The sequence below is a fragment of the Ambystoma mexicanum genome, chromosome 3q (assembly GCF_040938575.1).
Source record: "Ambystoma mexicanum isolate Mex_15411 chromosome 3q, UKY_AmexF1_1, whole genome shotgun sequence".
Classification (NCBI taxonomy): domain Eukaryota; kingdom Metazoa; phylum Chordata; class Amphibia; order Caudata; family Ambystomatidae; genus Ambystoma; species Ambystoma mexicanum.
Window position 1 is genome coordinate 767,184,628 of NC_090926.1, and position 12,568 is coordinate 767,197,195.

Consider the following 12,568-nt stretch of genomic DNA (forward strand, 5'->3'; position numbering starts at 1 on the left):
AAACACATTCATATCCATGCAGTATAAAATGCATAACGGGAGGCTATTGATGAGATGGCACCTGACCCCACAACGATTGTCTAAAATGTTCACAGGGGTAGCACCACATTGTTGGAGGGGTTGTGGAGAAACATGTGATTATTGGCACCAGTGGTGGAGTTGTGTATCTGTGCAAACAAACTGGAAAGAGAAACTGGGTTGGATACAAGTATCTGGAGGGAGCAGCATCAGTAATGGGAGCTCCCGGGCTAAGCAACCATTTTGCGGGCAGTTGGCCACACCCACTATGAATTTCTAATAAGGAGTCGCAAAGGGCGATATGGCATAATAGGCTCACGCAAGACATTTTATGAATCTACTCAAGACCTTCATTGGTACAATCACAGACTCACTCAGAACATAGGGCTCACTTAAGACTGCATGCATCCACATCATAAAGAGCACTGCCTTTTCATATTTGAGACACAACCTTCCCTTAATCACAGAACTTATTAATTCACTCAAAACACATCAAAAAAAGAAGTGAAGGAAGCAACTTCACAGATTCAATTAAATGTTCCCCCTTGTTATTAACAAATCAAAAGTACCAGAGGAAGAAAACCGATTAGAAAGCATGCAGAAAAAATACAAGCAAATCTCACCTGATGATGTAACTTGTCCAGGCTCCACGAGTGGAGTGACTGCCTGATTCCAGAGGTGGGGAGGACGCTTCTTGGCTCCCCGGCTTATCCGTCCTCTCAGTAGCTCCTTGTATTCTCTCCAGTTACGGCACTGTTTCACCTCCAGGTCTGCATTGACACTGTTCTTGTAGCGACTTTCCCACTCAAGCTGTTCTTGTTCTCTTCGGGATATCCTCTCTCTTTTCTGATTCAGCCTATGACGCCAACTAGACAGATCCACTTCCCGTCCTATTATATTTTTAGGCAGCAGTACCCCATCGGGCTGCGGAAGGTGGTTCTGCATGCAATCAGAACCAAGATTGGGAAATGTAATTTCTGTAAAGCCCCATCTTGGACTGCAACCGCCATTTGTGTCCTTGGGAATGGCAGGTTGCGAAATGGGGCATTTATCTTCCATACTGGCCTGTGTATCGTCTTTTACATTATCCACACAGGTTTTGACAAGCTCTGCACCATTGCTAGCACATAACTTTTCTGGCCAATCACTGTTCACAACTGGTATTCCCAGTCGGACAGTTGCATTTCTGAAGGTTCCCTCTCGGTTCGTCTCTTCATCGAACACATGTTCATTTATCTTTCCTTTTTTGTCTTGATATCTGCAACAAAAATGTTTTCACCGATTATTTAAACATTACACAAGTGAAGAAATTGAAAATAAAGTCATCTTCGAATCACACTCGGTGTTTCTGGGCCTATAATAGAGAGTATTTTTGTACTTGAGAATAAACCCCTTTTTTTGGTAATGCAATTCTTCTCTTACTAAGGACAACCAGGGCTGAAGATGGAATATTTACAAGGTTGCAAACCCCCACACGCAACAGGGACCAATTAATATACAACAATGGCAAGAGAAGTACCTTAACTCTCATCAAATGTTCAAACAATGAAACCAGCAGCAAAATGTTCCACATACATCAGCATCGAAAGGTACAGGTGGCATCAAAAGCCCCCACAACACACAGAAAAGCCTCTCATTATAGGTTTAATGATGATTGGCCACATATTTTGATTGTGGGGTAGCTTATCTGTTGGCCTGGCTGTTGAGGTTTATCTTCTGATGAGTTATCTTCTCACTCTTCAGCCAAATTCAAAGGGATGGAAAGGCTTGGGCCAGCGCACAGCGAACTACGTGCCTTCTCCTACACTTGAGATCAGGTTTGCGGATATACATTGGGAACACAGTATTAAGATGAATTTCTAAAATCTGGCCTGGTGGACATAATTTAGGAGGCCACAGTAGCTATAGTGAACAGGGGAACTCGGCGAGGTTAGCCAAACCCAATCAAGGTAAGTGTGGAGAGTGGTCAAGGCTTAGTCTCAGGAGAAAGTGAGTGGGGTCAGAGGTCCACAATGCGTTCACACAGTGAAGCACACAATAAAAACGGAAACAGGTAAGTAAAGAAATACTATATTAAAGGCCCACAAATACACACTAGAAAAATGAAACAATGAGGTGGTAATATCACACAATATTCAATTATCAAACATAGTCACCTTTAGGTTTGTAGGAATGCATTCAATAACTAGAAAGAAGGTAAGTTGTGATGTAGCAGAATGAAACCCGTTCACAAGAATTATGCCCTAACTTTATAAGTCCAATCCCCGTAGTCATATTTTTCCTAGTGACTATGCAGGTCAACTGGGAGTCGCTGGAGGTTTGTTTTTCCAACGCTGGATCCAGTAGAAGATGCCCAGGAGCTGCGGGTGCAAGGATTCTTCCGGTCGGTTCCAAAAGCAGAATGCAAACCTTTTCGAAGCAGAAATTCAGAAGACACTGATGCAAACCTCTTCAGGACACTTCACCCAATGGGGGAAGGCGAGCTCCAGTGGCGGCTACCGCACACAGCCGTCTCTCCAGTTGCAGGTGAGGAAGACCTTCCAGAGCAGGATCCCTTGATGCTGGGAAGGTGATTTGTGGTGTGAGCTGGTGACCACTGAGGTTCCAGCGACGAACGCGGAATGGTGACAATTCTACAGAGGTAGCCCACTGGACAGCTGGCCAGTCCACCGGGCGGTCCAGGTACACCTCTGAAGGCTCATTCAGATGGAGCCTCGAGAATGTGTTGAGACTGGTTGGTTCCACCAGTTCAAGGGTTGAAGCACCACTCGGGGCCTTCGCAGATCATATAGTGAAGCAGGGCGTCACCGGGCCAAATGCAAGAAGGGATGCCAGGCCTCTTCGGGAGTCGTCCAGGGAGCTTCAGTTGGCTGCTCTTCTACACAGGATACTGTGAAGAATCCTATGGATCTCTCACTGAAACCCTGCCAAACGTCTCCTCCCAGGTGACCACGTAGATGCTTCCTGATGCCAACCCTGGGGGTGGTGTACTGCGGGAGGATCACATGGGAGGAGACAAGGCCTCTGGTGGTGAGGAGATTCCATGGGATGAGAGACAATATTTTTCTGTTGACAGAGTCTTACCATTGTACCTAAAGCGGTTATGGTGTATTATAATTGTAATGTCTCAGAACCTCGTATTAGATCGAAGGTTAACCCCAAGTTTATGAAATCAGAATAAACTATCCCGAAACAAAAATACTTTTTGGTATCAAAAACTAAATACCTTCCGAAATCCCAGAAGTAAAGAAGTATGGAAATGTTGTCTTCAATAAACCATCTTCTTCTGTGATAGCTAATTCTCATAGTCCCTTAGTTAAAAGCCTTAAGGGAATTAAATCTACCCTTACAAATAATTCAGAAGTTGAAAACCCTAAGTTTAATGGAAGAAACTACAAGTCCCAGAATGCTAGTGGTACAGAGATGAGGAAGAGGGCTGAAGAGGCATGTAGATGTAGTAGTCAGGAAATTAAGCCTAGTAGCCATTGCAGTAGTCAGGCAATTAAGACTAATAGCCCACACCTGAAGACAATCAAGAACTATGTGAGACATGAAAGGCCCCATCAGGAAAGGAGGAACAGAAGGAGCTGGAACAAGAGCTGGAAGGCTCGCTGTAGCAGCAGAGTTGAAGCACGAGGTCTGTGCAAATCACAAGAAAGTGGAAGAACAGAAGGGACACAGGGAAGTGGAGACAGCAGATTTCACCTTCAAGTCCTGAGAGAGTCCTGTTCTCCTGTCTCCAAAAATCTTAAGTGCAGAGGCTGCGCAACGGAAGTTGTGCAGGAGACTAGGGTTTCCACCTGTGAGCCTGATTGCAGAGTCGTGGAAGTGCAAGAGACTAAGGCCAGAAGCCAAAGGCAAGCCGAGGGTCTCGAGAGGAAAAGGAAATCCCAAATCAAGTGGCTGGACAGAAGACACACGTGCTGGAGAAGGGTGTGGGTCCTCAGCGAGCCAGAAGCAGTAGAAGTGATAGAGGAAGTCGGGGAACCAGTGCAACCCACAAAACCAGTGTCTCTGAAGCTGGAGAGTAAAGCACAGCACACAAACACACTGCGCGAGCCTTGCCGGTAACTGTAGTCAGCTCCCAAGAGACTTGCTTATTGTTTAAAACGAGTGAAAGCTTTTCCTTCTATCTGAAGTTGTATTAACAATGGAATTGTAGCACTCGCGAATAACAGCAAAGATCAACACTCGCATAAGAAGTTAAATCACTGAAAACCCATTGTTGAACTATTTAAAGACCGTTCATGCCTAACAGAGTGGTTGCATGTCCCTAATTAACAAGAGGAACGTTCCTTGAGCCATTACTATTAAATAATAAATACCTGACATTGTATACGAGTTTCAAGTTACAAAGAGTAAAAACAACATTAAAAGGAGGTCCTGTGTGCCCAATTATGATTACCAAAAGGAAGACATAACTTAATCCTTTGCAGTTACATGGAAGTTACAATTCTTTATTCAACTTTAAATTTTGAAATCCAATTAAAAAGAGGTTGCATGTGCCTAATTGTGTTTTCACTTGAAAGACTTAACTCTATACTATATCCTGAAGTGATATTCTTTCCATTTCAAAGAAGTAAAGAGTCTAACGTGTTGAAGAGAACAAGCATTACCGAATCCAAGAGGCATCCCCTTTTCATAGTGAAACCAGTCTTGCCAAGAGTTAAAGAGACATCCAACTACACTGTAAAGTTGTTAACCGTTAAATGGCCTAAGAAACAAGTATACCATTGTTACCTGAAGTTGAGAGAGTGGCACCAAGGCTTCTGGATAATTATTTGGGCTGATAACTGTCAGAAAGGTGTGAGTAAAGCTGAGGAAGGGGAGCTAATTGCTTGTGAAGGATATTTAGAAGTAAAATAAAACCTGTGGTGCAAACAACTGTTGAAGTGAGAAAGAAGGGAGTCTTATGGACAGAAGCAGGTTGCTCTTGTGGCAGTCAGACAGACGGAAGAGGCAAAAAGGCTGCACCTTTTGAGAAAGTCATTAAAAGGAAAAGTGCCTTGCCTACCTGAAGAGGTTGAAGTGTCTTGTCAAAGCCAGACTAAAAATTGAAAAGTATTGAGCACTAGTAGTAATATTTGCACTATGGTGGTATTTTAAGTTGTCAGCAGATGTCACATTGAAGTGATTTGAAGCAGTAACGTACTGTGGGACAAAGGAGATTGTTCCCATAATACCAACAGTAGAAGTATGGTTGTTAAAAATAGAAGCAGCAACCCAGAGAAAGCATCCTGACTAATATACCAAATGTAAAGTTGTAACTGAAGAAGCCCTAAAGAATTGTGTATTATCGACACTGGGGAATATTACACCTTTTGAACTGTGACCATTTATCTGAAGGAAGAGACAATCTATCATAACCAGAATTACCAAAGGTGCCATTTCTTTTTCTGGAAGTTGGAAGGGGATCTTTTCATCCAGGAACAAAGATTTCTTACCAGTGGATTTTTGTTTGATTAACTTTTTGTTTGAACTTTCAAGAGCTTGTTCAAAACCTTTTTCTACTTTTTGCTGAACATTTTGGAGTTGACTTTGAATCCTGAGGAAGGGATCTTACCTAGGACAGGAGAAGGCCATTCAGACATTGTGTTGATATTTTTTTATTATAGTGTGTTGTTATAACTTTCTTTGTATATGTTGTGTTTATTTTAATTTTTTTTAGTTTATGTTTGGTTTATTACAGACCTTTCATAAAAGCATGCGACAGGCATCAACTTGAGAGCAATTCATCAGGCTTAAAAATACATCACACTTTTTCACAAAACACACTGCAATTAAAAATGACTCAATAGGTAACAAGAAATCCCTAACCTCGTCAATTCATGTTATCATGGACATCTATTCTTAAGTTTCACTTAATTTATAATCCCAAAACTACTTCTATAAATTTGATCACAGCGAATATTTATTGAGTAATTTTCGCAAAAAGAAACTGTTTCCACCATTCATCTACAGAGAGTGCTATACTGCTTGGCAACTTCAAGCATGTGTTTCTGCCTCGTTAAAGTAAGCATATTACATTCTGTTATCAGATATTTTAATGATTATATTTTTCCATTCCCCTTGCAAAATCGTCAAGAAGAGGACATTTTATCATTCAGTTTCCTCACACTGAGTACTTCCATGGTGGGTATAATGTTCAATCTTAACTGCATGACCACATCACGATATTTGGGGATGGGACATTTTGAGAGCTATCTCGAAGTTGGTCCAAGCCTCTTAATTCATGTTCCAAACTCAATGGTAATTTAGAAGTTGACCTTTGGTTTGTGTGTCAATCCAATCTTGCCTCTTTAGATAGTTCTTTCACTTTTGAAGAGTTAATTATTAAAACGTCTTCAGATAGCTCAAAATCATTTAACACTCCACAGCATAAGCTTTTCCAAGTGTTCACAAATCAATCTTTTATACAAGTTCCCCTATTGTTTAGTATTTCGAAAGGGAGAGGACTCGGCCTCAATACAGCTACGGTAAAGTCTTAATGAACGCCATTTGACCCTGGATTTAAGCGACTGCAGTCCTAGTTCATATCTTATTAGGGAAGTTGGGAGTGATCTCGGTAGACATAAGGCCTTTTTCCAAATGTAGCCTTCCATCACATCCCAGAATCTTTCAGGAACGTTTAAAGCCGTCTCTGCACCATAGAGCATAATGGGGGCTGCTTTTAGATTATAAAAGGAAATAATGGGGATCAGTGTACATTTCCCAATTTTTGTGTAGATCAGCATGGCTTGACATGTCAAACTAATGCATTTCAATCTGATCGCTTCGGTCAAGGTTTTCTCAATTAAACTACAGTTGATTAAGGCACCTATATATAGAATAGAGTCTACATTTTCCAGGACCTGGTTACCCAAGGTGCAAACAAATTTAGGTTTTCTTTTCCGTCATGAATTCGAGAAGGTCATTATTTTTGATTTATTGGAGTTGACCCTCAGATAATTTTTTGTACATAAACTTCCAGCTGGTCCAGACTCTGCTGTAGACCTATGGGAGTTTGGTCTAATATGACCAAGTCCTCCGTGTATAACATCCAAGGAATGACTTGTGGTGTTTAGTGTGAGGGCCAGTTTTCCTATGCTAGAGAAGGCAGGAAGAAGGCCAAACAATATGGCCAAAGGACAAGCAAGATATCTTGTGGCACAGTCATTTTAGGGCACCAGCCACATTTAGGAGCCAGACACGATAAATGTGATAATGTGCACACTAAAAAGAATGCAAACATTGTAAAAAAATGTATCTGCAGCCACCAGCTCGTCTTTAGGCACATATAAAAGTAACCAGAAATCCCAAGTATAAAAGACTAGGATGATAAAAAAAAAGTATCCCCACTGCACTACATTGTCAGGACAGGTTAACAAAAACAAAAGGGTCCATATAGAATATGGAGGGAAAGATACCTAAAGAGAAATCTTTCCTAACACACAGTAACACTGCTGAACAACCTACGTTAGGAAATATTTGTCTTTTTGTAACTTTAATTCCATTGACCTCAATGAAACCTCCAGCTATTCTGTTATGGGTTGAACCGTGACCTGATTTTTTGGAAAAGTATAGTCTTTTTGCTTCACTTACACCTTGCTTAACACATTTATTTTGGGGATAAGTGGGCACTGGCCAATGTTTATGTTTTTTTCCTTTATTGTGCCTTTGTTCAAAATTTGAATTTTTACACATCAAAAATAAACAAAAACAATATTTTAAAAATTTACATAACTTCAATTAATATTTCAATATTTAAAACAAAATAACCAATTCTACTAAAAAGAACAGAAAACCATTCTAATAACCTAAAAAAATTCATAATTCAATAATCAATAACATTTCAAACCATTTACAAACTCAGTTTCATCATTTCATTGTGAGACCGTGCTCATCCAACATTCTAATAACCTCTGCAGTGGAAAAACCTCATTACCAGCACTCACTCTATCCCAAACTACTTGTGCCATGTCTACATTTGATACTGAAAAAATCTGCTCAGGAAGTGCGTTCTCATTGCTTTAAGGGCCCCACATTATACTAGAAGATGACATAGATTTTCAACTAAGTCTCTACAGTACCGACATATGCCTTTATCTCCTCCAGTGTATATTCCCCGTCTGGCCAAAATTTCCCACGTAGGCAGAAGATTCAGCCAAAACCGCAGGAATTTAACCCTTATTCTAGCACAAGGAAATTGGTTTAAGTACGTTAGCAGAAGACCTAGTGGTTTATAAATCTTAGCAAATGTGTGTAACATGTAACTCCTGACCATGGCAATTGTCTTAATCCAATCCATTGCTTTCACTTGTTTTTTAACCGCTTCAGGATTTTCATTCATTTCTCTTCTATCCTTGACACTGTCATACAAATCACATCTGCATAGTTTACTAGGTCAATAAGAAAGGGTGAACCACTTGTGTCTTTCTTTAGCTAGGTCTTCAAAAAGTGTATTTTGGGCAGGATGGAATATTTTCGACATTGGGCTAAGTATTTTCCATTGACAACAGGCCTAGTTCATAAAGGATCGATGGCATTGGGGTCCCCATTGGCAGATTTAATATCTTTTTCCATATGTGCCCCTTTATTTTACCCCATAGAATAGTTCGACTCATAGGGTTGATTTCCATCCCATATAATATCTTGGGTATTACTTTACCCACATAGTAGGTTAGCAAAGGTTGCATTGTCTACTTGCAATATTTCCCGTGGATGTTCTTCATATGAAATATCAGCTGATCACTTTTAGCCAACAATCGTTTTATGCTATCCTCACGTGATGTTTTATCCGAGAATTGAAATCCTAGGTAAATTATCTCCCGTTGGGGTTTAATCTTGATGTTATCTATCTGCCAGCCGAATTTGGCTCTACTCGCCTTGGGGTGCGATATCTGAGTTACCTGGCACTTTTTTTTCCTTCTTTTTATTACTTAATCAATAAAACATATTCCATCATACAGGATGTAACTATGGTGTACAGTAAAGTTATAAGATGACTACATCAACAACATTGTATTACTACACCAAACAATATACAAAACATCAATTCTACCACCCTTACACATGTCCAATTATTATCTCTCTATATAAATTGCTTAAATACAATATAATTTCTGTAAAACACACAAACATTAAACTGCACAAAGACAAGAGAGGAGAGAGAAGAAAAAAAGGAGGAGAAAAAAAAGGGGCATATCACACTCTTCTTTTATCTCTAACCTAAATGACATCACAAAGTGGCACAGCGAGTAGAGCGCTCGCTTTGACATCCGTGCAGAGCCTGCTAACACAGGTTTGAATCCTGGCGGGGCCAAAACTCAGCCTTTCATCCTTCCGAGGTCGATAAATGAGCACCACACACCGTGGGTAATAAGCAGCGCACAGATACATGAGAGTTTGTAGCGCTATAAAAGTGCCAAATTATTATTATTATTATTATTATTACTAAATACTCAATCATATAAGGCATTAAATGGTCCCCATAACAAAAGATATTCTTCCTCCTTATCTTTAGCCTTCAATTAGATTTTGTCATACCTTGACAAAATCTGCAACTCCATTAACCAGTCATCAACATTAGGTTTCCTTCTCGTCTTCCAGACCCTAAGAATCAGCTTGATTGCTACAAACATGGCCTTATCAATCCACTTATTATAGTTATTAGTACTTTTACACCTTCCCTTATGTTGAAGCAAGATAATGTTCGCTGCTGATCTCTACAACACAACACCAAAAATCTTATCAACTATCAATTATCTCTTTCCAGAAGTCCTGAACCCTTGAGCAGTCCCAAAGTAGATGCAGAAGGGTACCCCTGTCACTTCCACAGCTCCAGCATAGGTCATCCGTCCTCAAATTCAATTTGTGCATCTTGACTGGCATCCAATACATTCTGCCAACTATTTTCTGTTTTATCAAACGCAAATTTAGATCCACTCTTAAGTTGCTACTACCCCCTCCCCCCCCCCCCCCCCCCCCAAGTACATCTTTCCAATCCTTAACTGTAAAATTTGTATTTACATCCATTGACCATGTAACTTTTAGTTGTTCCCATGCTGTAATATGCCCAATTTCCATTGGCATTAGCAGTTGACACATCTCTGGCTTATTACCAAATGAATCATTTGCCATATTTTTGCTTTGACTAATTAGCGAAGTTAGTTCTACATACCTACCCCGTTCTCTTCCGCTTAGATTGTATTTTCTCTACAACTCTTCAAGTTGCAACAGTCGGTTACTATCCAGTATATCTTAACGTCAATATACCTTTTTTGACCCAACTCTGCCAAAACAAGCTTTTATTAAGCTGTAATGCCTCATTATGCCAAATAGATGCATCTTCGCTGAATCCATAATTCTTCCCATTCTCTTTAAACCTCAACGCTTGTCTGGTCGCCACTATCGGCCGTAATTTTAACTTCTTATTCGCCTGCTTCCCCATAGTATATAAACCACTCTGATGATACGGAACACACATTTCTTTTTACATGCGTAACCAAATTGGTCCTCTGACACTTCTTTTGGTTAATTACTAACCCATTTATTTTGGCATATTCGCTTGTTTTTAATAGCAGACGTTGAAGCCCCACCACAGTATGGTCTATCAATGCTAAATCATCTGTATATGCCAGCCAGTTTAATTTTTCTCCACCCAATTTGGGTGGAACTAATCCCACTCCCCTCATTGCTTTGAAAAAGTCAGCCATAAAAAGATGTGTACTGTAGCACACATCTTATAGTGAAGTGCTGTAGAGGTTTTTTTTTTCGATTCCAATTTCTTTTTCTTTAGAAAATCTTTGATGCACCTGGTGGAAGTGAATCATGTTGCCATTTCAAGCAACATATACTCAAATGGCCATTCCATGTCAAGGTGCAAGTTAAGTCAAGCCTTTGGCCACCTTGTTCTCTGGCCTTCCTCCTACCCGCTCAGGTCCAGAAAGTAACATATATGGCGTGCATTTTCACAGGCTCTGGCTTGCAGTCCTAGGCAAAGTGCTTTTTGTGCATCAACTCTTGGAAATGGGAAGGGGGTTTGGGACTTTCTGGTCCAACATCCATGTCTGTTACTGGGCAGATTAGGGTTTGAGTCTGATTGAATGGTGGAGATCCTTGCCATTGGTGGGTAGGTGCAGCCCCAGCCAAATAATGGAATGAGATGAGGAGTCCTGCAGCTGTTTCTCAGATTGTTCACTGGAGGCAAGACCCCGAAGAAGAGGAGCCTGTGATGACGTCCCGGAAGAACGCTGCCATAGACAACCAGCATTGTCAAAGCTATCTCCTGGGAAAAGTCCTGTTGCTTATTCAAGGATCGTAGAAGACCCTTGCTCGACTCTTGGACTGGTGGGACAAACCAGTCCTGTCCTATGTATGAGAAGCGTATTGCCAGAAGCGTCCTGGAACCATTCTGTGGGCTGACCAGCTTATGGAAGGGCATCTCTGCTGCACTGGCTAGAGTCCTGAGCTGGAGCTTCAGGCTCTTCAGGTCACTACATTGTGGCCTAACACCATCTCTATCCAGATGTTGCTGCTCCCCTGCACGAAAGGGGCCTCCTAGAGCTGGTTCTTCCTCATAGTCACAAACAGTCTGAAGCCCTCAAACAGGGAAGTTTCTTCATTGCTACTGTGCTCTGCTGTGTCCTGGAGGTTTCCCCACTTTGTGCGACCTGCGATAGCTGCTGTCCTGAAGTGCTTGGTATGGCCAGCTTGAACTCTAATGGAAACATCCTACAAACATCCTACAAGGAACCGCTGCTTAGCCAGATGCCAACTACAGTCAATGTTCCTGCGAACCCTGGACCTTCATTGATGGGACCAAGCGCATAAGTAAGTGTCCCCAGCTATTCAGAGTACCCACAGAAAATCAGAGTAATGCCTGGAAGTGTAGTTAGCAGTTTTCACACACCTTTCCTGCAACAGGGATTGTATGGGCATAAAGTCCACTCCTTAACACTGTCTTGCCAGACTGTGATCGATGGAGTTCTATCCAATAACCCTCCCCAGTTAACACCCTATTATGTTGAAATTGAGAGTGCCCTGAAGAAATGTATTTACTTGTTATCTTCATAGGTGCTTTATTTGACAACTGCCCCCAACCTTTGTGTTTTCCAAATCTTGTTCTAGGGGGATTTTTTAAGACTTCCATCTCTCTACTCAGGCACTAGACCTACTTGTCAGGTAGGGGAGGACTGCTGAAGCTATAGGTGCCTCATATTTATAAGGAGGAGTATATAGTTATTGATTTCAATGCTTTGTTCATTTCACTTTACTAGCTATAGTTTCTCTTTTTTCATTGAATTGAAATGCTTTGCTCTGTTTAAAGGGATAGTTTGGTCAGAGGTTTTATTGGCCTTATCGATCGGGCATGTATTTTAGATCATACATCGATAGTTCTTAAAAAAAATTCCAATGCAACTTACCCAAGTTTTTCGCACTTTAACACAAATGCGAAAATGACAGGTCGGGTACCGCCATCTTGTACTAATATTATTCGTTGACCTATCACCTTAAGCTCAAGTGCCCTCGCGGCACTAATTCAGATCACCTGCCCCTAAGGCTGACATTA

At 41.0% G+C, this 12,568-nt stretch overlaps 1 protein-coding gene across 6 annotated transcripts in view; it reads right to left on the reverse strand.

Moving 5' to 3' along the window:
* The window catches only part of TSEN54 (tRNA splicing endonuclease subunit 54), a 571,608-nt gene that overhangs the window by 153,242 nt on the left and 405,798 nt on the right, over positions 1-12,568 (reverse strand). For all 6 annotated transcript variants that reach the window (XM_069654778.1, XM_069654777.1, XM_069654774.1 and 3 more), the window contains one exon: positions 642-1,276. In XM_069654778.1, the coding sequence (XP_069510879.1) occupies positions 642-1,276 (635 nt within the window). The remainder of the gene's footprint in view (positions 1-641; positions 1,277-12,568) is intronic.